At 58.2% G+C, this 26372-nt stretch overlaps 1 protein-coding gene across 1 annotated transcript; it reads right to left on the minus strand.

The window, feature by feature from the left end:
• Window positions 1–642: 642 nt before the first annotated feature.
• PTPN7 (protein tyrosine phosphatase non-receptor type 7) lies at window positions 643–25552 on the minus strand. The gene is made up of 10 exons (XM_050956359.1): window positions 25469–25552; window positions 21365–21590; window positions 20425–20608; window positions 19630–19714; window positions 19205–19281; window positions 12843–12980; window positions 4952–5062; window positions 3848–4005; window positions 2862–2975; window positions 643–1295 (listed from the first exon to the last, which is right to left on the minus strand). Exons 2-10 carry the CDS (start codon window positions 21484–21486, stop codon window positions 1202–1204), a joined length of 1083 nt encoding a protein of 360 aa, XP_050812316.1. The 5' UTR covers window positions 21487–21590; window positions 25469–25552; the 3' UTR covers window positions 643–1201.
• Window positions 25553–26372: the final 820 nt, after the last annotated feature.

The following is a 26372-nucleotide window of genomic DNA, read 5'->3' on the forward strand; positions in this document are numbered from 1 at the left end:
GGAGACTCCCCAACTGATTTCACATCAGCCACCAAACAGGCATCAAGTTTTAGTCTCTGACAGTTTGGTCTGGGTCAGGACCCGTGTCCCCAAGAGCATTCCCCAGGCTGTTTCTCTCCCTGCATAAACGTTCCCGCAGGTCCCCTGGGATTAAACCTGCCAGAGGCATGGCACTTTGGGGGTGTGGAAGCCACAGAGCTCCCCCCTTTCCCATTCTGCAAGAGCCCTGGGGCACTCCATGGGAGTGGGAATCTCTGGGAGGAACCTGCAATAGTCCCTTGCCTCTGGAAATTAGCAAGGGAGGTGGTGAGAGATCACTTGAGTGCCCAAGCACTATACTGGTGAATCCTTTCCTTTCTGGCTCCCCCACTACATGGAATTCATTTCCCTAATACTTTACTGCAAATTCCCCAGGTTTGAACGCATGAAGCGGAGGCCAGGTGAGCCCAGTACTGCTCACGCCCACCCACTCTGTCAGCAGGTCACTTAGGTGACCAGCCACACACTGTGAACAGTAAATAGTCAAGGTGAGCCATTAGCAAAGACTCTGGCACTCAGATTTGTTCACATCAACTCTCCAGGCCGTTCCAAAGAGCGAAGTCACTCCTGTGAATCAACATTTACTCACAAAGGATTCACAAACAGAATCAAGGGTGCTATTTATTTGCAATGTAATGTAACCAGCTCCAGTCCACACTTGAAGTAACTGGTTGGAGGATTCAAATGCAAAACATGCTCCAGCTCCTAGCATATATCCAGTTCCTTAGTACAGTCTGCTGGTCGGGGCTAGAATGCCACAGGTTTAGAAAGCAAAAGCCCGTTTCCATCCGTGAAATTGGCCTCACGCTCATAGCAAATGGCACCAACAAAAGCCACCGGAAGCCCTCTTTTTGTTCAAACCTGCCCACAAACCAACCCTGTGCTAGCAATGCATCGCTGTGTGTTGGGACGCTTCTAAGCGGCTCTAGTTAATTACCGCAATTACAGGATGCCAGGAGGTAATTAGCGTGATTCAGGGTGGGTTTGCCACAGTCGTTCAAGGGTGCCACAGTTCCTCTCATGCTGTCAGGGTGGCATGATGTGAGCAGAAAGGAGCCAGGGCTAGCTGGAGCCCTCTCCTGGTAGCTCTACTGTCGGCTCAGACGCTGGAGACTTCAGAGTGCCCCGGGGAAAGTCAGAGCCCAGCAGATGGCTGGGATTATTATGGGCCTGTCGTCTCAGGGAGCTGTGAAGCATACACAGCCAGCGTGTGATGGAGGAATTGGTACTGTTCACTGGTCTGAATCATTCCACCTCTGGAAGAAGAAAAGATGGTCTGTTGCAAGGTTTAATTAAACTGCGGCCACCTGATCGATTAATTCCTTGGAAAACTGTCAGCTGCATGGGCATTCCAGCCCTGTCTGCTATTCCCAAATAACTACAGTTAAATGCAACCTCGCTGACCTGGAATTCTCTAAGCAGCATTGGAGATCTGGAAGCCTTAGCAGGCGGTTCCCAGCCAGGACAGAGTCTGCTGATTTTCAATTGGTGCAAATGTGGAGTAACTCCACTGAAGTCAGGATCCCCCTGTTGTAATGGATCAGCATCTGTCTCTGCTCTAGATTCTTACTGGAACAAGTAAATGCTGCTTCAGCATCCAAGTGTGGATAGCAGTGTTCAGACATGGGATTTGAATGCTCTGTTTTGAAGGCCACAAATGAAAAATAAACTCACAGTCTTGAAGAACTGGACCATAAGGATTGGACCTTCCAGCATTTGGGGTCAGAATTCAAGCGAAATTCATTCAGGTTGTGGGGAGCTAGAGCAGACTGAGTCTCTGCTATCCCTGGATGCAATGTATCCTGGGAAAGCCGGCAAGGGATATGGGGCCCTCTCAATGGACAAGCCCTGGGAGGATGGTGAAAGGACTTGCACTAGACTCTCCTGAAAGGGGATCCTCTTTGGTTTTGGGTAAATAAGTGAGCAACTCTTTGTAGAGCTCTAAAGCAGTCACTTGATGACAATCTCGCACCTTGAAGTTCCTAAGATCCATTGGCCCTGACTGTGGGAGCCAAAATAGCTTATTGTCCAGCTTGTGGCAAGGGCTGCTCTGACCTCTGTCTCATAGAGGCCATCCCACATGTAGAACGCTAGGGTGGGTGGGGTGAAATGACAAGGATCTGTTGACCTGTCGGGGGCTGTGCTTTGAAGACAATTCCCTGTGCCTTGAGGATGATTATATGGCTTGAGGCAGGTCAGATCCAGTAGTGGAACATCCTGCTTAATGCAGGATGGGCAGTTTGGGTGAGATTTTCAGATGCTCTGCGCTCACAGTTGGAGTCAGGTTTTCTATACACCCCGGGTTGTTCTGCAAACCTGGCCAGGTATTTTGATGCCCCAAAGGGTGCTGGGTTCTTTTGAAAGCCTGACCCGTAATGTGGATCCAATGACACTGGGTCTGGCTACCTCAGTAGGAAAGTCAATGGAAAGTGGCTTTCATTTGAGACCAGGGTTGGCTCTTGCAGGACCCGGCGAGACACCAACTGGAATGAATCACTCTGTTTTCAAGCCTGTCGCTTCCTTCCTCGGCAGCAGGGCAGTGGATCCAAAGCTAGTTTCGCTGTCAGGAGAGCGAGCACCGCTCCCTTGAAGTTCTCTTCCTGTTCTCCTGCAGTGTTTGTATGAAACCAAGCCACCCCCCTTCACTGCTGTGCTTCTCTCACTGACCCCCTTAATGCAAGGGCAATCCCCCCACCAGCTCCTGCTTCTCTCCATCTATAGCCTCTCCCGAGTGCTTTGGGACCACCAAGTGCTTCCTCCCGGCTCTGCCCAACTGCTCATGCCTAGGTGGCCTGGGCCCATTGCTGTCACTCTGCACGTACCTGTCTATGCGGAGCTGGCACACTATCCCCAGGATATCCACCTCTCCTTTGGCCTTCAGCTGTTGGCATCCAATCCTGGTAGCAATAAAGCAGCCTGTCCGACCAATCCCTGCACTGAATGGGACACAGAAGGCAGATCAAACTGAAGCTGGCTGGATGAGGCTAGTTCCTTATGGTCCTTGCTTTTGTTCACTCACAACTGGTCCCTTGTCTCCAGGATCAGCTACCTGTCTTGCTTAGGTCTATGGCCCCCCATCACTGCAGTATTTGAGCCCCTCACAATCTCAGACACCTGCGAGGCAGGGCAGTGCTTTTACCCTCAAGGTACCAGAGGGGAACCAAGACACAAGGAGGCTCTGGCCCAGATTTCCACTGATGTCAACAAAGGTTAGGCACTGAGCCAAAGTGACTGACCCAAGGTCACACTGGACGTCTGTAGCAGAGCTGGGACTCAAACCTGGGTCTCCCAATTCCCAGGCCATCCTCCCACCCCGAGAGGCCAGCTGATCAATTGGCCACAGAGCCTGAAGGGCCAAAGGCTAACTAGGTCAGTGGGATGTCTTCCACCAGCCCAGGATTCGCTTGTCAGTAACGTGGTGAGTCAGTGAGCAGGCATGGAAACTCTGTGAGGAAGTCACTTGCCTAGGGAGGGATTCACAGGGACAACAGCAGGATAGCTCAGCCTCAGAAGTGCGTGCATGGCACTCAGCCCATTGCACGTGCCTCAGTTCCCAGAGTCCTGCTGTGAAGCCAACCCACTGCATCCAGGACTGAAGGGAGCAGAAGAGACTCTCAACCAGTGTTCACACCTGCAGGTGTAGCGAGGAGAGCAACAGGAAAGAGGGCGGGTTCCTGCTGCATGCTCTTCCTCTCCAAGTGGCTCGGCTGGGTGGCCAAAGGTCCCCTCCCAACCTCTGCCAGCCCATTCAGGCAGAAGCAGACTCCATACTCCTCCTCCCACCCTGGGGTGCAGGGAAGGCTCTCACCTGCAGTGAACGACTACGGGCCCCGTGCTGGCTGCAGCCTGCAGGATCTGCTCTACCTCCGACACCAGGTGCAGCAGGGGCTTGGCTGACTCGGGGGCCTGCTGGTCGGGCCAGGAGGGGAAGAAGACATGCTTCACCAGGCGACATTCACCTTCGAGCTTCCCAGCCATCGGAGTGAAAGAGAAACAAGAACATAGCAACATGGCCTGGCCAGACTGGATCAGACCCCAGGCCCATCCAGGCCAGTGTCCGGGCCCCGACAGTGTCCAGCAACAGCTGCTTCAGAGGAAGGTGCAAGAACCCCAGAGCAGGCAGACATGGGATAACCTGCTCCCATGAAGGTCTCCTCCTGATCTCTAATAGCTAGAGACTGGATGAAGCTCTGGGCACCAGGCTTTCTCTAGGTTCCAATACTCTTTGTCTGCATTAACTTGCACACTGGATAGTCTTGCTATCCGTGTAAATGTCCGATCTCTCTTTGACTACGTCCTTGATCTCAATGGCATACGGATGGATACGGTGTGAGCACTGCCCTTCCAGTCCTGGGGGGCTCCTGTTCCCAAAGACAGGTACCCAGACACTGGAGCTAAGGCCAGCATGGTCTGACTATGCAGAGCCAGTGGGGACATCACCAGCAATGCAGACAGGCAGGTCTTTCCTGAGGCTTCACTCGGCGGGATCCCCAGCCCCTGTCCCCCTCCCTCTGCCCTGACAGACTTGCCAAAGGAAATTCAACCTCAAAGTGCTATGGCCCAAACTCTCCCCTCCATTATACCGGTGTAAATCTGGACTCACTCCACTGACTCCAGATTTACACCCACTCCATTTGATTCAACGGCGAAACCCCGGATTGCACCAGCGTCGCTGAGAGCAGGGAGTGGGTAGGGGCTGGGGATCTGCAGCTCTCCCCTTATCTCTGGCCACTTGCGGGGAGAGGGCTGGTGCTGGGAATTAACCCCCCCCCCCCATCCTTCCTGGGATGGATCCTTTTATCCACTTACACATTACATATGTCACTGCTGCTCAATCCCACCCCCGCCCCAGCTCCCCACCTCCGCACTCCCCATTCCCCCATCAGTCCTGGGCTCGGGGCCTCCGACTCACCTGGAGGGAGAGATCCCGGACTGTGTATTCCGCCTGCTCGCTCACCCCCTGAAGGCGGATGGTGAACGGGCCATAGGTGGCTTCCTTTTCAGGCCAGTAATGGACGCATTTCTGGAAGGCAGGGATTCACGGTGAGGGAGCGGCCAAGGGCACCCGCTTGGGGTCTGAGTGTGGCTGGCACAGTGGCTCATGGGGGCAGCAGGGGACAGTGCTGAGCGTGGGGACACATGATGAACGGGGACATATCGCCGTCCCTGCTCCCTCTCCCGCCAGCTGCCCTAAGCCTCCTTATCCCATTAGCTCATCAGCCAGACAGCTTCCCAAAGAGCCTTTGCGGAGAGCCTGGTACAGGGTAGGGTCGGTAAGTGCAGCTCAAAGTGTACGGTCACAGGACTCAAGTCCCCTCTCACTCACCCCAGTGTGAGTCAGGAGTACTCCCCCTGGGCCCAATCTCCCCCACTCACTCTGGTGTAAATCAGGAGTAACCCCCCTGGGCCCAATCCCCCCCACGCACTCTGGTGTAAATCAGGAGTAACCTCCCTGGGCCCAATCCCCCCCCACTCACTCTGGTGTAAATCAGGAGTAACCCCTCCAGGCCCAATTCCCCCCCCCACTCACTCTGGTGTAAATCAGGAGTAACCCCCCCAGGCCCAATCTCCCCCCACTCACTCTGGTGTAAATCAGGAGTAACCCCACTAGACCCAATCACCCCTCATTAACCCCAGTTTGAGCCAGGAGTAACCCTACTGGGCCTAATCCCCCCCCACTCACTCCGGTGTAAATCAGGAGTAATCCCACTGGGCCCGATTCCCCCTCACTCACCCTAGTGTAAATCAGGAGTGACACTACTGGGCCTGATCCCCCCTCACTCACCCCGGTGTAAATCAGGAGTGATCCACTGGGGCTAAAGGGGTTATTCCAGCATACAGCTGGTGTACGTGAGAGGATAGTCGAGCCCCATATTTAGAAAGCTCCAATTCACAGCAGTTTTGATTCATCCTCATTCTGTGTATGGTCTCCCATGTCAGGGGTTAAAGCTGTAGCCCCCACTGTCACCGGCTCTGAGTGGTGGCTAAATGCCACCCTGTAAGGAGGCAACCTGGCTCCCCGCCGCGCCTGAGAGGGACGAGCCAGAGCAGGTGCCTCAGTGGGCGGAGTCAGCACGGCCTGTCCCCGCCCCCCGGAAGTCAAGGGGCGGGACAGGAAGTATAAAAGCCCGGCCCCAGCGCTCAGTTGGGTGCAGGCTGCTGGAGAGGACAGATGCTGGTGCCCGGGCTCCCGCTGGGCCCAGCCCGCCCCGCGCCCACTACCCAGAGGAGCGCTGGCCGGACCTGCCCCGCGCCCGCTACCCAGAGGAGCGCTGGCCGGACCTGCCCCGCGCCCGCTACCCAGAGGAGCGCTGGCCGGACCTGCCCCGCGCCCGCTACCCAGAGGAGCGCTGGCCGGACCTGCCCCGCGCCCGCTACCCAGAGGAGCGCTGGCCGGACCTGCCCCGCGCCCGCTACCCAGAGGAGCGCTGGCCGGACTTGCCTCAGACCCGGTAGCCGGAGGAACGTCGGCCTGACCTGCCGTGTGCCCGATACCCCGAGGAGTGGCCTGAGCTTCCCCACAACCGGTACCCGGAGGAGCCCATGGTCTCGGACCCACCAGATGACGCTGGCAAGGACCAGGTACCCAGAGAGGGGGAGGTTGGAAGTGGGCCGGGGGTAGCCGACCCTGGTTTGGCTCCTGAAGAGCCCGAACCCATGTCAGTGTGTTGTGGCCAGGATCCCCACTGACCGCAGCGGGCCTTGACCGCTGGTAGGGCCCCGGGCTGGAACGCAGTGGAGTGGGAGGGCCTGCGTTCCCCCTGCCACCCGTAACTGGGTGGCAGACTCCCCCTCTTCCCGCCTATTGCCACTGCTCTGTCCTGATCCAGAGGGCCAGAGCTAACTAGACTTGTGTTTGGTGCCCCGCCCGAACCAAGGGCTGGGCCCCCTTTGACTTTGTCACTGCTCTGTCCTGATCCGGAGGGCCAGAGCTAACTAGACTTGTGTTTGGTGCCCCGCCCGAGCCAAGGGCCTGGGCTGATACGGTGTTTGCTCAGCCCCTGCTAGAGGTCTGAGCTTGAACTGCTACTGCCCCGCCCTGTCTAAGGGTTGGGGCTTATTTACTTTGAGAGCCCTGACCCCGGCTAGAGGGCCGGGGCTCTACCTTGTTTGCAGACCCTGTACCCCCTCAACACCTGCGGAGGGGCTAAGCCTACCCGGACTGCAGCGTGCTAGGAGGCGCCCTGGCTCCCCGCCGCGCCTGAGAGGGACGAGCCCCGACACGACCGGCTTACACGTGGAAGCACCACTGGGAGGGTACATCGCCCAGGATGTGGGCGCGGTCCCTTAATGCCGGTGAACGGGGGGCCGTGGGAGAGGAATCCCCCTCCCCCGAGACGGACCTGTCCTACCTCGCCGCCCTTCTGACCGAGAACCAGGATCGGCAGCAGGCGGCGCAGTCACGACGGCAAGAGGAGCAGCAGGCTGCCCAGCTTCAGCAGCAGCAGCAGCTCGTCGAGCAGCTGGGGACTCAACAACGCCAGCTGATCCAGGACCTGGTTCAGCAGCAGCAGGAGTTCCAGCTGAAATGCCTCCAGCACCTTGCAGCAGAGCGGGGGCCCCGAGAGGGGGTCCAGTCGGGGGGCACCGATGGTGGCCCGGGGCCCGGCCCACCGATCCGACTGACCAAGATGGGCCCGGGGGATGACCCGGAGGCCTTCCTGGTCACCTTTGAGCGGGTGGCCACCGTCGCGGGGTGGAACCCAGACCAATGGGCCTCCATCCTGGTGCCGTACCTGACAGGAGTGGCTCAGGCAGTCTACCGAGGCCTGTCTGCCGAGGCCGCCCAGGACTATAGGCAGGTGAAATCTGCCATCCTGGACGCCCTCGATGTGAGCCTGGAGACGTTTCGACAGCGGTTCAGGGGCCTGACGTACCCCACGGGGGCCCGGCCTCGTATGGTGGCCCAGGAACTGCGGGAGACCTGCCGGCGGTGGTTGCAGCCCGAACGTCGGAAGAGCTAGCAGAGCAGGTGATCCTTGAACAGTTCACCCACATCCTGCCATCGCGAGGAAGGGCCTGGGTCCTCCGTCATCGACCGGCAACACTGGCTGCCGCTGTCACCCGGATGGAGGACTTCCTGGCGGCAGAAGCCCCGGTGGGCCCGACAGGCCGACCAACCCCACTGGGGCCAGAATGCCCCAACCCCGAGAAGAAGGCGACACCCACCCGGGCTGCAGCCCCACCAGCACGGCCGGCCCAAGCCCCAACTCCCGCTCCCCGGAAGGTGCCCGGGAACCCCGCAAGGGACTCCCCCAGGACCCGGCCCCGAGTCGGACGACCCGACCTAGGGCCTTGTTTCTTCTGCGGCAAGTCGGGATATCTCCAGAGGGATTGCCCCCAAATGGAGTGTACCTTTGGCCAAGTCTGCTCCGGGGAGGCTCGGGCCCGGCGCCGACAGCCCGCCAAGATTACGGCGCCTGTGATGGTTGAGGGGTACCCGACCGTGGCCCTCCTCGACTCCGGTTGCAGACAGACCTTAATCCGCAACCACTTAGGTCCCCCGGCGGATGCACGCCTGGGGGAAATTTGCTTACAATGTATCCACGGCGACGTACGGCCGTACCCCAGCGCCTGGGTCCAACTGACAATCGATGGGGAGACCCGACGGATGGTAGTAGGTCTCGCACCGAGTATGGCGTATCCAGTGATCCTGGGCCGGGACTGGCCCGGGTTTCCGGCCGTCCTACGCCGACATGCCAGAGGCGGCCTGGGTCCCGTACCAGCTTTGGAAGGAGAGGCCCCAGAAGGGAAGGATGATGAGCGGGGCCCCCCAGAAATGGAAGAGGATGAGCTGGACCCCCCGGGGGACCCCGCCGCCGAGGACGGGGACGATGCCTCCCCAGGCGAGGCCAGGGATCCCTCGGCCCCCACGGACTTCTGCCGGGACCAAAGAGCTGACCCCACCCTCAGCGAGGCATATGAACAGCTTGCCGCCGTGGATGGAATGATCCTCGATCCCGGGCGAGCTGCCTGGTGGCCACACTTTGAGTTGCGACAGAACCGCTTGTATCGGGTCGAGAGGGACGCACACACCAGGGAGCCCCGATCACAACTCCTCATACCCCGCTGTCATCGACGGGCGGTCATGAAACTGGCCCATGACATCTCGGCTGCCGGACATCTGGGTACTGAAAAGACCCTAGCCCGAATATTGGGGCGCTTCTATTGGCCGGGGATATACCGTGAGGTGAAGGACTATTGTACCTCGTGCCCGGAGTGCCAGTTGACCGCGCTGGCGAGGACGCCCAAGGCACCACTGGTCCCGATGCCGTTAGTTGAGACCCCTTTCGAGCGGGTGGCCATGGACCTGGTGGGACCCCTCCCTAAGAGTGTTGCGGGGTTCCAGTACGTACTTGTGATGCTGGACTATGCCACCCGGTTCCCCGTGGCGGTTCCGCTCCGTAACATCACCGCCCGCACCATCGCAGGCGAGCTGGTTAAGGTCTTCGCCCACGTCGGCTTGCCCCGGGAGATCCTCACGGACCAGGGGACCAACTTCACCTCGCGGCTGTTGGAGCAGGTGTGCAGGCTCCTGGGGATCAAGCAACTGCGAACCTCGGTGTACCATCCCCAAACCGACGGGTTGGTAGAGAGGTTTAATCGCACCCTCAAGGATATGTTGCGGAAATTCCCCCCAGAAGACCTCCGCCGGTGGGACCAGCTACTCCCGCCCTTGCTCTTGGCGGTGCGAGAGGTCCCCCAGGCCTCAACCAAGTTCTCGCCGTTCGAGCTATTATATGGCCGCCAATCATGGGGCCTGTTGGACCTGATGAGGGAGACCTGGGAGCAAACCCCCTCACCCACCCAGGGTCTCCTGCAATATGTGATCCAGCTCCAGGAGCATCTCAAACAGGCTGGGACCCTGGCACAAGCAAACTTAAAAGCCGCCCAAGAGATGCAGACCCAGACGTACAACCGGGATGCGCGCACCCGGGACTTCCAACCTGGAGACCGGGTCTTACTCCTCCTCCCCTCCAGCGAATTCAAGCTCCTGGCTCGATGGCAGGGCCCGTACGAGGTGGTGCGAAAGGTGAGCCCCGTCACCTATGAAATTCGTCAGCCCGACCGACGGAAAGAGCTCCAACGGTATCATGTTAACCTTCTTAAACCCTGGTGGGAACGAGAAGGGTTGCTGATCAATCCCTGTCCACCAGAACCTGAACTAGGGCCCCAGGTACACACTACGGAAGACCCCGAGGGGCCCCAGCTTGGGGAAACGCTGACAGAAGAGCAGCTTGAGCAAACCCGCTGCCTCCTTCAAGCATTCCCTCGCACTTTTACGGCCCAGCCGGGGTATACCTCCATGGCCTATCATCAAATTCAGACGGAGCCGGGGGTGGTGATCCGGGCCACGGCCAGACCCCTGCTGTATCACCGAAGGCGAATCGTTGAAGACTAGGTACGGGCGATGCTAGACCTAGGAGTAATTGAGCCATCACACAGTGAGTGGCGTAGTCCCATCATCTTGGTGCCTAAACCCGATGGCTCCCAGCGCTTTTGTATTGACTTTAGGCGCGTTAACGCCGTCTCCAAATTTGATGCCTACCCCAGGCCCCAAATAGACAAGCTGCTGGCCCGGTTGGGAGAGGCCCGCTATATCATGACCCTGGACTTAAGCAAGGGGTATTGGCAGATTCCCCTGGATCCGGCCTCCCGGGAGAAAACGCGTTTGCCACTCCAACCGGCCTATACCACTTCACGCGGATGCCCTTCGGCCTTCATGGGGAACCCGCAACGTTCCAGCGCTTGATGGACCGCCTCCTCCAACCGCATCACGACTACGCCGCAGCCTATCTAGATGACGTGGTCATCTACAGTTGGCAGTGGGAAACCCACCTGGACAAGGTCGCCGCCGTCCTAAGGTCCTTGCGGGAGTCTGGGTTAACGGCCAACCCTAAGAAGTGCTGCATCGGCTGGCATGAGACCACCTACTTGGGGTATACCATTGGCAATGGACAAGTGAAACCTCTTGTGGACAAGGTTCAGGCCATTGCCGCCTGTCCACCGCCAACCACGAAGCACCAAGTCCGCCAGTTCTTGGGGCCGGCGGGTTATTATCGGCGGTTCATTCCTCAGTTTGCAGCAATGGCCACCCCCTTGACCGGGCTCCTTACCAAGGACAGCCTGCGACACGTACGCTGGACCCCCGAGTGTGACGAGGCTTTCCAGTCACTGAAGGCAAGCCTCTGCAGCAAGCCAGTCTTGTTTAGCCCGGACTTCCAGCGACCATTCGTCCTACAGACAGATGCGTCGGAAGTCGGGCTCGGGGCTGTCCTCTCACAGGAGGTGGATGGGGAGGAGCATCCGGTTCTTTATATCAGCCGGAAGCTTTTCCCCAGAGAACAAAACTACGCAGTCGTTGAAAAGGAGGCCCTCGCGGCGAAGTGGGCCTGCGATGCCCTGCGTTACTACCTCCTTGGGGCCCCGTTCACTTTGGTCACCGACCACTCCGCCCTCCAATGGCTATGCCGGATGAAAGACCACAACATGCGGCTTCAACGGTGGTACCTAGCCATGCAGCCCTACGCCTTCACCGTCCGCCACAGGGTGGGAAAGGACCACGCCAACGCAGACTTCCTTTCCCGCCTGGGGGGCCTGGACGAGCCTGGCCCCGTTGCCCGGGAGCCAGCCTTGAGGGAGGTGTGTGTAAGGAGGCACCCTGGCTCCCCGCCGCGCCTGAGAGGGACGAGCCAGAGCAGGTGCCTTAGTGGGCGGAGTCAGCACGGCCTGTCCCCGCCCCCCGGAAGTCAAGGGGCGGGACAGGAAGTATAAAAGCCTGGCCCCAGCGCTCCCGCCGGGCCCAGCCTGCCCCGCGCCCGCTACCCAGAGGAGCGCTGGCCGGACCTGCCCCGCGCCCGCTACCCAGAGGAGCGCTGGCCGGACCTGCCCCGCGCCCGCTACCCAGAGGAGCGCTGGCCGGACCTGCCCCGCGCCCGGTACCCGGAGGAGCGCTGGCTGGACTTGCCTCAGACCCGGTACCCGGAGGAACGTCGGCCTGACCTGCTGTGTGCCCGATACCCCAAGGAGTGGCCTGAGCTTCCCCACGACCGGTACCCGGAGGAGCCCATGGTCTGGGACCCCCCAGACGACCCCGGCAAGGACCAGGTACCCAGAGAGGGGGAGGTTGGAAGTGGCCCGGGGGTAGCCGACCCTGGTTTGGCTCCTGAAGAGCCCGAACCCATGTCAGTGTGTTGTGGCCAGGATCCCCACTGACCGCAGCGGGTCTTGACCGCTGCTAGGGCCCCGGGCTGGAACGCAGTGGAGTGGGAGGGCCTGCATTCCCCCTGCCACCCGTAACCGGGTGGCAGACTCCCCCTCTTCCCGCCTATTGCCACTGCTCTGTCCTGATCCAGAGGGCCAGAGCTAACTAGACTTGTGTTTGGTGCCCCACCCGAGCCAAGGGCCCGGGCTGATACTGTGTTTGCTCAGCCCCTGCTAGAGGTCTGAGCTTGAACTGCTCCTGCCCCCACTGCCAAGGGCCTGGGCTGATACTGTGTTTGCTCAGCCCCTGCTAGAGGCCTGAGCCTGAACTGTTACTGCCCGCCCTGTCTAAGGGCTGAGGCTTATTTAGTTTGAGAGCCCCGACCCCGGCTAGAGGGCCGGGGCTCTACCTTTTTTGCAGACCCTGTACCCCCTCAACACCTGCGGAGGGGCTAAGCCTACCCGGACTGCAGTGTGCTAGGAGGCGCCCTGGTTCCCCGCTGCGCCTGAGAGGGACGAGCCCCGAGACGACCGGCTTACACACCCGTTTCCCTTGGGTACTGTACAGCCAGCAGGGGCGAAGCCAGCCCAGACCGTACCTCTTTGCCTTCCTTGAGCTTGGTGATCATGACGATAAGCGGCGCGCCCTCCTGCCACACCATCTGCCAGAAATCCACCACCGTGTTCAGCATGGGCCCCTGCGTGGCGACGTACTCTCGTGCGCGCCCTCCATAGCCCTAGGAGGGACAGAGGCAGGAGAGAGGGCTAGGTACAAGCTGCATTGGCAGGGACTGTGACAAAGTGGGGAGGTTTCTTGGTTTTTCTGTGTTTTCCAGTGGGTTGCATGCAGAGGGAGTGGGACTCTGTGTCCCCAGGTGTTACGGGTTTAACGAGGTCGGGGGAAAGGGAGTTTGTTGTTACAGAGGACCGGAGAGGGAACTTGGGACCCCAGCCGATGGCTGGGAGGATGGAGACCCCAGCGACTGGTGACCTGGTGACCCGCAGACCCAGCACAGGAGTCACAGCCGGTTCTGGCCAGTGAGAGGACAATGGGCTGCGAAGAGAGGACCCCGGTGACCTGACCAGCCGGTTCCAGGCAGAGGGGCCAGAAGAGGGCTGAGAAGAGAGGAGACTCAGGCCATAGTGTTTATGACCCTGTTTATCTGGAGAGAAGCCAATGGACAGAGGCAGGGCTTGGGGCCGGGGATATTAGATGCCCAGCTGGGAAGCAGGGGGGCTCTGGGCTAGAGAGGCGGAGCTGGCAGAGCTCACCTGGAGGCAGGGAGCCTGGGATGTGTTGTGCTGAGTAAGATCAGGCCCGAGGCCCTGAGAGTTTCCTGTGCTGTATTCACCTCTCAATAAATTCTTCTGTTTCATGCTGGCTGAGAGTTGCTCTGGTCTAGAGAACAGGGTTGCATCAACCCATTCGGGGGTGAGGAGGCCTTGGGGATCCAGAGCGCGTGGACTCCCTGAGGGGACCCACAGCAAGAAACAGGTGTGCTAAGGCTCGGAGAGGTGCGGCTCCAGAAGGTGGAGGGGTCTGACCCCAAAAGAGAGTGGACTCCCGAGAAGGGCTGTCACACTGAAAGGGGAACTCCCCACGGACCACACAGAGCCAAGAGCGGGCACGATCTGTGAGTCCGTGACAGGGACAACAGCCAGGAATCTCTGTGTCTCTCAGCCCATAAGCCACAGTGGGGTTGTGGTGGATATGGAAGATTGGTAGTTTTGCTAATCATGCTAATTTAAGCTCTGTAGCAGCACCGTTCTAACTAGCCTCTGCACTGGAGCAGAGAGCTGGCAAAATCATAAGTCCATCGATTGCAACCTGAACAGCTTGCAATGCAGGTGTCTGCGTGGCACATGCAAAGTCCAATGTACTGAGACAACGAGGAGGCTCTTGAATGAGCACAGCTACCTACAACAGTATAAGTAATAAGGCAAGAGAGGGACATGTTTGGGGTGTCTTTTAAGAATGCCCAATATTAGGCTTGGGCACCCAGGGCAAGAGACAGAGGGGCCCTAGTGGCACACTCTGTAGCATGACAATGACTGAAGTTGCATAAAGGAGCCCAGGCTAGGGATGACTGGCGCTGTTTGACCTCTGCTTTATGCGTCTGATAGTGCGGGAAGAATGATCATGATGATGACAGAAGCAAATGGCTTGTGCCTGTCCCTTCCCTTTATCTTAGGATGAACACTCCATGAGCTGATTACGTTTTGGGGATCTCTCCGCAGGACCTTCCATCAGTCCCCTTAGCCTTGTTTTTTTTTTTTTTTTTTTTTAATAGAGACATTTCCAACCATTTATAATCCTGCACTGGAACTAATGAGACCTCCCTGGTCTGGCTGCCAGGGTGAGTCGGTTGAATAGGTCTGCACCTCCACACAGGGTCCTAGAACCTGGCCCCCATCACAGAGTGTTGAATAGTTCAGAAGTTAGCAATATTAATAGTGCAAGGGGGTTCACACAGGAGTGAGCTCAGCAGCCCAACACACTGGGCTGGCAGAGGTCACATGGGATAGAGGTCAGAGGGGCACTTGGATGATGCCCCACCAATAATAATACCTCATTCTTCTCCATTTCAGATCTCACAGGAAATGAAAGTCATGATTCCGATGTCTCAGGTGGGGAAAGTGAGACAGTGAGACTTTGCCCTAGGTCACCCAGCAAGCCAAGGAATAAAACTCAGATCTCCTGAGACCAAGGTCAGTGCTCTACCCATTGGGATGCTCTGCCCCCTGAGCTAGACTGAGCACCAGCTGAGGTAGGGGAAGAGGCTGCATTTTCCTCTCATCCCAACTAGCAAGAATGTGCTGTCAGGAGCTGGCTGGGGAAAGAGGGGCATGTCTGGCTGCAAAGTCTTTAGCCCACTCAGCAAACTGTGAGCTCTGTCATTGAACCCTGAGCTGCGGGAGCAGGGAGATGCTAGCAGTGAGAAGGGTAAGGGACTCTCCCTTTGCTCTAGGCTAAGGGGCTGAAGAGGACGCTTGGCACTGTGAAGCAGGCCCAGGAAAGATGTTGGCTCCAGTCCTGACATTACCACAGTCTCCTTGTGTGACCTGGGCCTGCAGCAGGTTTGAGGATCTCCATTTCGGGGACCCCAGGTTTGCTTTTCAGAGACATGGAGCACCCCTGGCTCCCGTTGGGCATGAGTGCCATTGTGCACGCTCAGCACTTCTGCCTGATGGGAAGATTGCCTCGGATTTACTACCCGTAGGACCTGTGTCCATCCACTGCCTCTCGCCTGCACATCTGCTGGCTAGGGTGAGGGGTTTTCTGCTAGGATTTGCCCTTTCTGGCCCCCCGACAGTGCTGAGTTGCAGGGGCTGTTCTGTCAGAGAAGTGTAGAGAATTCATCCTTTAGGGGACAGAGGTTGGCAGCTCACAGGACCCACAGCAAAGGTCTCGGGGGTCTGGCACAGGTGAGTTCTTATCCCTACCAGCTACTCACTGCAGAAAGGGTTTTCACAGTGAAACCTCATCTGGAAATAGGCTCATTTCCGTGTGGGGTTGATGTGTCATCAAATGTGTTGGAGAGATCTTTGAAATAGATCATGTCCTGTCAGATATTCAAATATGACACAAATTAGCCAGTTCCCTGCTGTGTTACAGCTATTTTTATATAGTGGCATAAGCTGAAACTATGCAGAGTGGGTTTTGCGAAACACTGAAATCAGATATGGAAGAGTGTGTGTGTGTGTGTGTGTGTGTGTGTGTAAGGGCAGAATCCAGATATGGAAATGTGTAAGTGTGCAAGGGGAGGGTATGCACAAGGGAAGTGTGTGTGTGTGTGTGTGTGTGTGTATGTGCACATATGCATGTGCCCACATATGGGTAGGGCAATGATCTCACACTCCGTTGGCATGACCACTGCGTACCCAGGGCCTGCTTTAGCAAGTGCAGGGCCCGATGTGAACAGTTTCAACGGGGTCCCAGCAGGGATGACTGAAAAAAAAAAAAAAAACCACACTTAAAAAAACACGTGGGGCTTGTACTCATCGGGTGGTGCTCCTCGTCTTCGGAGGCAGGTCCTTCACTCACCCCAGGTCTTTGGCGGCACTGAAGGACCTGCCACTGAAGTGCTGTCGAAGACCTCGAGTGAGTGAAGGACCCGCCGCCGAAGTGCTGCCAAAGACCCGGAGCGCCACCGGGTGAGTAAAAATTAGAAAGAAGCCTCTAGCCAGGGAAGGGATTCTCAGGCACTTTTCCCCCCCGGCGGCTCTGCCACTGGGCGTGGGGCCCTCTTAGGCGCGGGGCCCGATTCGGGGGAATTGGTGGAATTGGCCTAAAGCCAGCCCTGTGTGTACCTGTGACATGACGCATTTTTACACAGCGATGCAGTGTTACACTGGGTCCAGGACTGACTGTTGGACTGCCCCATCAAACACCTCTTGAGGCCTTAACTGTCTGCTACCTGTGTTCAGACAGCTGCATCAATGAGACTTGCAACCTTACAAGAGACTCAGGCTTGGTGCCTGTAGCCTAACCATAAGACTGGAAGTCAGGAGTCCTCTAAGCTAAGCTCAGCTCTGACACTGATGTGCTCGACGATCCTTGGGCAAGTCACCTAACTGTTCTGTGCCTCAGTTTACCCATCTGGCCCACATGGATGATGATGCTGAATGAGTATTTGTGAAGTTCTGGGAAGAGGAGACCTGCTAAGTGTTATTACTCCAATCCCTCTCTCATTTGGTAGCAAATCCATTCAGATTCGCCCAGGAGATGGGTTCCGGAAGCTTCCTGTGCGGGGTTGGGACTGCTGTGAACTGAGCATGCACCTCGTTGAGGTGCTAATTAAACCTTTGCCCTGCTTTCTCTTGGCCCCCCAAGTTTAACTGATCCTGGTGTGTTTCAGTGGGGATCACAAACTGACCCTTACTCTCCACCTGCAAGTCCCTGTTCGTTGCTTTCAAATGTTGGCTCCCATGGAAAATGTTTCACAACTCTGTAAACGCCGGTGAGTGGAGGGTGCAATACTTCCTCTGACCACCAGAGGGCATGGCCACCAAATCAGTCTGAAATGGCACTGCACAGAGGGTGTTTCTGCATTAGTGTTTCCTCCTGTAAAGCTCTGACGCGTTTTACCTCGTTTATGTTCCCCAAGGTACAATAATGCGCTGTGTGTTTGTCGGGTAGGAAACTCAATCTGCTGAACCTCCCTTTGGGAGCAGAGTTCTAGATAGAGACATTGCTCCCGTCCCAGCCAGCAGACACGCCTCCCTGCTTCCCGGATCCCACCGCTCCCACCACTTGGCATTGGCTGAGCTGGTAGTTCTGGAGACCTAATCCCTGGGAATTGGGTGGAGACCCATCAACTCATGTCACTCAGGCCAATGAGCACATCAGTCACTGCCTAGCTGGGCTGGATCAAACAGGTGAAATAAAATAATTCCTACCTGACACCCACTTCTCTGAGTCCTTCCTCCACACCCAATGGAAATTCCCCACTTCAAAAGGGCTGGGATTCCCCCATTAATAATAAAACACACAGCTCTTCTCTAGCACTTATTATCAGTAAATCTCAAAGCACTTTACAAAGGAGGGCAGTAGCACAATCTCCATTTTACAAATGGGGAAACTGAGGCACAGAGCAAGAGGAAGGGTAGCTTCACAAAGGTGCACTGCAATGCCTTAACACCTAGGCACCTGCTGCCCAGGGGAAGTCTCAGCCCTGAGCCAGGTGCCCAGGCCAGCCCTTTCCTGCAGCCCCCCACCCAGCCGCAAAGAGAGAGCCTCCCTCCACCCCACTGTAGGTAAGAGCCTGGTAGCTGGGGCCCTCACTTGGGATGTAGGAGAGCTTGGATGGGATGGAGCCCCACTGGTAAGCTAGTCAGGGGAATGCCTCACTTGAGAGTCCTGTCTCAGTGCTCTGAGCTGCTCGGCGGCATTAGGACAGAGCCATGCCTGCATGCACCACCTGGCGGAAGCAGGTGCCTACAAGGTTAGGCAGAAGCAGCACCTGAATGTTGAACTTAGGTGCCTAAATCCCTTTGTGAACCTAACCCAAAGTGACCAGCCCCAGCAGCACAGCCTGGAATAGAATCCAGGGTCTCTTGAGGGCCAGTCTAGTGCTCTATCCACTAGGTCACGCTACCTCTGCTGCAAGCCAGAGTGGGGAAGCAGTGTCAGTCTAGACCCATGTCCCTTTGTAGATTCAGGGCAGCTGACAGCTCAGTGTCACAGTGTCCCCAAGGGATGGGGGCAAGGCCCCATTCACTCCCCCAGGGATACCTGTCATCTAAAAATCACGAGTCAGGCGCCCCTCCCCATGAGACTAGCTTGCAAAGGAAAAGAGCAAGCTCCAGGCAGGTTCTTTGGCTGCTTTCCTGGGTTAGTAGCCTCCAGGGTCACCTTTTCTAGCTCTGCGTTGCAATCACAGAGGCTACGAAGGGTTTTTAAGTGAACACTGAGATTGCCACACAATCCCAGGCTCTTGGGTGCTGGGGCTTCCCGACACCCTGAATATCACGAGAATTGGCAACCCTGCAGCTAGACTCTGGCTGGCTGCCTGTAGCCGTCTGGAGGCCGTGCAGATGGCTCAGGGTCCAATGTGAGGAGCGTGCGTGATCCCACGGGCCATGTGGCACTAGCCTGAGTGATCTACAGCAAAGGGCCCTGTGCACAGGCTTGCAGCAGGGATTGGGATGAGCCAGTCGGGGCAGGACGCTGGAAGGAATGGGAGAGAAATGGCTGCAGGTCTATTCCCAGGTCTGCCGCTGTGTGACCATGGATTCAAAGCACCCAGCAGAGGTTTCACTGCTGGCAGCCAGCACCCCCTGGCACGCAGGTCCAAAATGACTCAGGGGACGCCATGTCCTGCCCACCTAAATGTTCCACCAGGTCTCCTCGCCCGGTCCTGCAGATCAGAGAAACTGGGTTCCCAGTCCCAGGGCTGTGGGCATGTGGAGAGCTCTGGCTCCTGTGGCTCTGCGGGTCTCAGGACGGGCAGACACTCACCTGGATGTAGTTGGCGTTGATGTAGTCCTGCTCCTCCTGGCTGCCGGCTCTCCTGAGGCAGACGCGGCTGTGGGGATCTAGGAGACAGAGCCGGGATTAGCCTTGGAGCAGTGAAGCCTGCAAGGCAGGACCAACCTCGGCCCGGTCTCCCCTCCCTCGCTAACATGCTGAGTCCCAGGCCCTCACAGCAAGGGGCAAAATCCATCAAGGAACCCGCATGTATGCACAGAGCTCAGTGACCATCGGCTGAATATCACTCGCCAGGCGTCTAGGAGAAACGGGGCAGCTGGGCTGAAACCCAGGGGATGCTCATTAGGATGCACCCCCCACTGTCCCAGGACACACGGTACCAAGCAGAACCTTCTCCGGATGCCCCCGGGCCCTAGCTTACCCACACACACACAACAGGAGGGAGCGGCACGTACTCGGGAGGATGGTTTTGTATCTGTCCTTGGAGGCCCGTCCAGGGATGTCCAGCTCCTCTGGGTTGACAAAGTTGGGGGGGATTTTCTGCGAAAGGAAAGGAGATAGCTGCTGAAATCCCTTCACCGCCATTCTGGCTGCGCCAGGCTCAGAGAGAGGCCTGCTGCCCCCCAGGACTCTGCCAGCAGGACTGGGTTCTGGCGGGACCCATTTTCCGGCCCCTCCTGACAAGATTGTGAGAAGGGCTTGTTGGCAGAGTTTGTTCCAGACCAGGCTACAGAAGGGCCCTTCCTAGCCAGTGCCCGGGGCACCTGAGCATAAGCCTTGGGCACCATGCCTGCTCCCACTGCCCCAGGGATGGAGACCCCCAGCATAACTCGCCTGGCATGGGCAGGTAATGAGAGCAGAGACAAACAACCCAGGGGGCAGAGAACACTTCCTGTACGTACTAATGATCCAGATTCCCAGCTGAGGAGAGCTGCGCCCCACCAGCACTGGGCCTGATTCCCTTGGGGGGTCAGAGAGCAGCTCTGCCAGCATGGCCCACTCTGCGAGGGCCGTGCCCTGGAGAATCGCATGCTCAGTCCCCTAGACCGTTCTGTAGAGTGGGGGGGATGCCCAGTCAGTTCTGGCAACGGATTAGGTAGATCTAGTGCCCTCCCCTGGGGGGTACAGAACACCAGGCTGACGGGTGTGCCCTCAGGAGGGCTGGTGGGAGGGGAGCAGCCTGACTGTAGGGCAGGGGGTACCCTGATGAGACTGGGATGGGTGGGCGAAGGGCAGAGCCAGCGTCTCACCGAGAACTCCTCCTGGAGCTGTGCCAGATTCCTGGCTTGCTGCTGCAGCTCCACGCCGGTCAGGACATGGCTGGACGTCCTGAGGAACCGCAGCGTGATGTCCCGGGGGGTGCAGACGGAGCGGATGGGCTCCACACTCGCCAGCGAGCTCATGTCCAGCACCAGAGACACATTGGAGCCTCTCCTGCAAGGCAGAGCGGCTGGTCAAGCTGAAGCTGTGCCCCCATCCCCATCCCTGGCCCCCAGGCTGAGTCAATAGGTGGGGGGTGCAAGTCTGGGCGCTCAGAGCTCTGCAGAGGACACTGTGCTGGGTGGGGATGTGGGGCTCTAATGGGAGGATGCTGTGGGGGCAGAGCAGAGGTCCCTGAGGCTATGTGAGGGGAGGTGCTCCCAGGCTCTGGGGTGGGGGTGGGAAGAGCACTTTACCGCCATCTTGGACTGATGAGTGACTCTCCAAGGCCCTGGATTAGGGTCAGGCAATTCAACTGTAAACCCAGCCTGGAGCAGCCCCCTGCCCGACTGGCCCCTAGCAGCACCTGCTCCGGGCCCTGCAGCCCCTAGCAGCTGACTGGGCACCCAACGCACATAAGAGCCAGGCTGCTGTTGGTTTGGGTATAAAACAGGCCCAATGAGTGCTCTCAAACCATGGCCACGCAGGAGCTGTGGTGGGTGCAGATGGCAGCTCCCCACCCCTCCTGCAGGCTGAGTCCAGCTGGAATGCATTTGCTGGGGGTCCCTAGGCCTGACTGGGGGCTAAATCCAGGGCTTGTCTTCCTCGGGGGCCAGCTGGCGGCTCAGAGCAGCAAGCAGCCTAGAGCCTGCTGTCTCCTCTCCCCGACGCTGCCTGCTGACGCTCTGCCAAGGCGGCTTTGTGCACTGCTCAGAGCCCTCTACCCTGGACATGGCCTGTAAGGCCCATCGGTGCCTTGTTGCTGCTCACCTCTCCTGCAGCCGCACATGTTTCTTAGCAGAGGGGCCGGGCGTGCCAACCTTGTCCATCGCTGCCTGGCCTGGCAGACTGGAGCTATGAACTCCAGAGCATGCCGAGCAGTCCTGAACCATGCTGTGCCAGCAGCGGAGCCTTCACACTGAGGCGTACAGGGTGCAAACAGGTCCTGGCGGGCCAAGGCTCAGAGAGGATCAATGAGCCATCGGGGGAAAGGTGTCTGGAAAACACAAAGCATCCCCTCAGCTGCCAGCAGGGGTGCAACAAGGTCCCCTGCTCCTCTCTGGGGCTGGCCAGTGCAGCCTGGATAGACAGCGGGCAAGTGGCCCAGCGTCAGCCCAGTCAACAGAGCAGAGCATCTCAGCCCACAGCACTTCTGGCAATCAGGCCCATGAGGTGGAGCTGGACTTCCAGGAACGGGCCTCAAACACAGGTGAAAACTCTGGCCTAAGTCTGTTGGCTGGTTCCTGCTAGGGCAAATCTGTAGCCCCCAGAGTGTGAGGGGGGTGGACATGGTGCCAGCACAGCACAGCTGCAGCCTCTGACCCGGGGGCATGGTGCCGGTGCTGGCATGGCCCCGCTGCAGCTGCCGCCCCAGGGGTTCCGGCTTCTGCAAGGCACCACAGCAGCCTTTCTGCCCTGATGCTCCCGATGCCACTTATGGTTGCCCCTCCTGGCAGAATCATGTGTCGCTCCTGCCTCTGCACCGCCCCCAAACCCTGCCTCAGAGCTAGCCAGAGAGTGACGCTCCTTGCTGCCCTACACCTTCACCCCCCAGTGCCCTAAAGCGCGGGCTGTCATATCCCCTTGCAGACCCCTGCCACTTACCACAGCCAGGCCTTCCCTCCTCCCCCTGCAGTCGCTCATGGCTCAGGCTAGTCCCACACTCCCCACTCAGCCTCTGGCAATGATTTGTCTGTCTCTTTGCATTACTTGCCTATTACAGACCTCCCGCTCCGCCCCCACTGGGCCAGCTTCTCCACTGAGGTAAGTCACTGTCGTTCCGGTCAGGCCAACAGAGCTGAACGAGTGACCCCAGCCAGGGATTGGGGCCCATCGGCTCCAGGCTCTCTGTGGAGCTGCAGGAGGGACGATGCTAGCGGGATCCAGGGGCAGTGCCAGCTTCCCTGCTCCCTGCCATCAGGAGGGAGGGGAAGGAGAAGGGTACAGGGGAGGAATGGACCGGGGTAGGGGGAAGAGGGGTAAAGACAATGGGGAGGAATAAGGCTGTAAGCAAGTGGCGGGAGCAACTGTTCCCTAGTACTCTGCTAACTGAGCAATGGGCAGGGCTGGCACTGCTTCTCTGCCCCAGGCAGCACAGCCCTATGGGCCAGGCTCTCCAGTGCCACGGGAATCCATCCTCTGTGCTGACATAGGAGCTCTGAGGAGAGAAGGCACCAGCTCAGAGAGATTCCCCACCCCCTCCCCGCCACTGTCCCCGCACCGGCCGTTGGAGGAAGCTGGCTTAACCATGCAGTTGAGCAAGACTGCATGCCGCCGAGGCTGATTGGCTGGGCCAGGGGGAACAACTGGTAAGGCTGCTGGCAGCAGAGGGTCCAGCCTTGGAGAGCACGGGCTCACCTCAGCTGTCCAGCTTCTGGGAGGGTTGAGACTTGGGGGGCTGACGCCAAAGGACGAACGCAGGGAAAGCGGACAGGGAGTGAGGACGTGAGACAGCGTGCCAGCAGGCTGGAAAGGGCCAAGGGGATGGGTCCTCCCCTGCTTCCTTGTCTTGGTGCATGGGAAATTGCACCGGTTTAACTCAGGCCTGCTCTGCACCCAGGTTTTACACCGGTATAGCCATGTCGACTAGGGGATGGATTTGTTAGCTACACCGATAGCACCAGACACCATTACATTGGGATAAAGGCGCCTTATTTCCCTTCTTGTATGGAATAAGCGATCCCGGTGTAAACCCCTTTACACCGGGACAAACCCCTTTGTACCGGCACAGCTTTCCCCACCCTTTCATTAGACTGGGAGAGCGACAGCAGGACATTTGTGTGTGTGGACAAGGTCACAGATTGGCTTTTAAACCAAGACACTTCAGCTGATGCAACCCCTTGCGTGGGCTCTGATTTCAGTGTAAAAGCAGCTTGTTTGGGTTTAGATTAACTCTGCTTGCAGCTGACCTAAGCTAGACTGAAATCAGCCTAGTGGAAAACCGACATCTGAGCATCTGTGCAGCCTTCGACGCAGGTTTCAGTATTGGCTCTAAAGCCACACCTATAATTAAGCAAAAACAACAAGGAGTCCTTGTGGCACCTTAGAGACTAACAAATTTATTTGGGCATAAACTTATTCTCTAAGGTGCCACAAGGACTCCTCATTGTTTTTGCTACCATTCTGATACCTATAAATAAGGTGTCAGTGGAGTAACTTCTATGGCCCCAAAAGAGACACTGCAGGCTTCCTCTAAGGGGAGTGAGAGGGGAAACTTGCATGAAATCAGAGTGATGTTCTCATGTGGACAACCGTCCTTCTTTCTGCCATTTTGATCGAGAGAATCAAGCGCGCTCTGGCGTGCGCTCTTGGGCCCTAGCTAAGGGAAAGCTGCAGCAGCTGAACTTAAATCAGGTTTTAGGTTGGTTTTGTTAGAGCGGTGCGCTAGGCTGTGTGGACAGGCTTATTCCACGTTAACTAGGCTTAGGTCAATGAAGGTTCCGCCGAATGGGAGGAGATTGAAACCAAACTGCAAGCCGCTGCTTTTAGCTTGAAATCTGTGCGTCCACACAGGGGTTAAACTAACCTGGTTGGAGAGAGCCCTAAGCTAGCCTGGTGCAACTTTCCTGTGCAGACAAGGACGTGTCACTCTGCTACAGTCTGCTGGGTTTGGGGACTAGCCAGCCCCAGGCTGGGGCCTGCCTATCAACCTCACATGATCCGAAATATCGAGGAGCCAGCAACGGAGAATTGTGAGGGGGAGAGATGGAGTCTGGAACAGAGGTTGAGGGGCTAGCATGGGAGGTGGGGGGGGTGTCTATATTTCTCCTTCTCCATCCAGTTCTCATGGGTCCTCTCACGGGCGGTGTCCAGAGGCCCCACTCAGCTGGGCCTGAGCACAGCCTCGTTATGGGCTCAGATCCTCCTTTGGAGCCAGGTCCCAGTTTCAGCATAACTAGAAAACTAGTCTAGATCTGTCCCACAATCCCCAAGCCCAGGCCTCACTATGAGCCTCCTCCCCGGGCACCCCACTCTTGGCATTAAAGATGAACTCAAGACCAGGCTGGCAGGGCTAGGCTTTGGCACCTCCCCACAGCAAGGGGGCCTAGAGGGCAGGACAGCCCAAAGGGATGGGGTTTGAGCAGGCTGTGTCCAAAAATGTGGGGATGAGGCACTGCACACGGGCAGCTGGGACCATGGGCCATCCTGAACCCAGATCCTAACAGTGCCCAGGGCTCATGGGGCTATGGCTGGGACCCATGTGTTGTGGAGGGGGCCAGGGTCACTGTTACACTTCCCCGTGGCTCACCATGCTGTGGAGGAATGTGGAACCCAGCTCTGCCAGGTTTATACCCGACTCCATGCCAGGGTGTCCGTGCCTGGCTGAATGGCCCCCGGGAGATGGGAGGAGTTCCCCTGCAAACCCCATCATCCCTGCGTGACAGGCCCGAGGTGCACCTGTTTGGGTTAAGGGAAGGAGGGGCTGAGTTCTTACCTTTCCCCCCCCTCCCACCAAGGCCTGTGTGGGGAACCCCACTGGCAGGCCGGGGTGGGTGTCCCCGGAGGAGTCCAGCCTTGGAGTGTGATCACTGGGTAAAGGGCACCAGCCTTCTAATGCCCACGCAGCCCCTCGGCCATCTCCAGACACACCTAGCTAAGAGCACCCGGCCGGTGCCACACACGGTGAACCCGGGCACCATGTCGGGACAGGTCCCACCATAGCCTCTGCCTGGTGCTGCAGTCCACATTCTAATCCTATGCCCAGCCCCATGGTATCTGCCCTGCTCCTCAGGAAGCCACCAAGGCACAGACCAGCCCTACACATCATCTCTGCACACAGCTGCAGCCCAGAGGTGCCCAGGACCTGCTGCCCACCCGTCCCCAGCTTGGGGCCCTGGCTACCCCAACGCTGCAGGCTAGTCCAGGATCGCTTACCTGGGGCCCTGAGCGGGCCAGCCCCGCGGCTTCTCAGCACTAGGGCTGCGCGTGGTGCATGAGTGGGTCAGGCGCCAGGGTTTGAAAGTGTTCAGGAAACTGCTTATCAAGGAGACTCTGTTGCCTCTGCTGCTTCCTCTCCCCGCTTCTCCCCCCACCCTGCCTGCCGCCCACGCACATACCGGCCACACGCTCCGCAGCTCCGCTCCATCCGGCCTGTGCTAGGCAGGCACACCCCCACCCCTCCCCAGCGAGCTCCCCATGGGGCTCAGGTGGAGCCAGGCCCTGCCCGCCCCTCTGCTGCCCCTGCGGAGAAGGGGTCTGCCTGCCAGGGCAGGACATGCTGCCAGAGCAGAGGGGCCAGTGGGGCTGGCCCTGGAGCTGGCCTATGGGGGGCCATCGTCCTGCCCAGCATAGGGGTGCACCAGCACATGGCCGCCCCAACAGCCTCGCTGCAGCTGAGGCCGGCCTGGGCAACAGAACAAACAGGCAGGGATCCCCAAGGGGGTGTAAGGCAGGGGACAGGGGGCAGGGCACGGGTTAAGCAGAAAGAGACTTTGGGTCTAGAGAAGCTTCCTGCTCCCCATTCTGTGGTACTGCCTCCTCCCCGGTAGGTGGGAGAGGGGTTCACCTGGCCCATACCTGCTGCACGATGACCTGTCTGGCCTTACACAACCCCCCACTGTGACCCAAAGTCCCCGCAGGGCTGTTTCCAGCCACTATTCCCCAGCCTGGTCTGCATGGGATCCCTCTTCCCCATCTGCTTCTGCCTCTACTCCCGCTGAGTTCTGACCATGGCCCTCAGTATGGGGGAGGAGGAGGGAACGTGCTGTGCCCCCGCTCCAGGCACTGCTCTCCTCCTGCCCCCAGTGAGAGTCCACAGCCAGAGAGGGTCTTTGCATTC

Source organism: Gopherus flavomarginatus, chromosome 5, assembly GCF_025201925.1.
Source record: "Gopherus flavomarginatus isolate rGopFla2 chromosome 5, rGopFla2.mat.asm, whole genome shotgun sequence".
Classification (NCBI taxonomy): domain Eukaryota; kingdom Metazoa; phylum Chordata; order Testudines; family Testudinidae; genus Gopherus; species Gopherus flavomarginatus.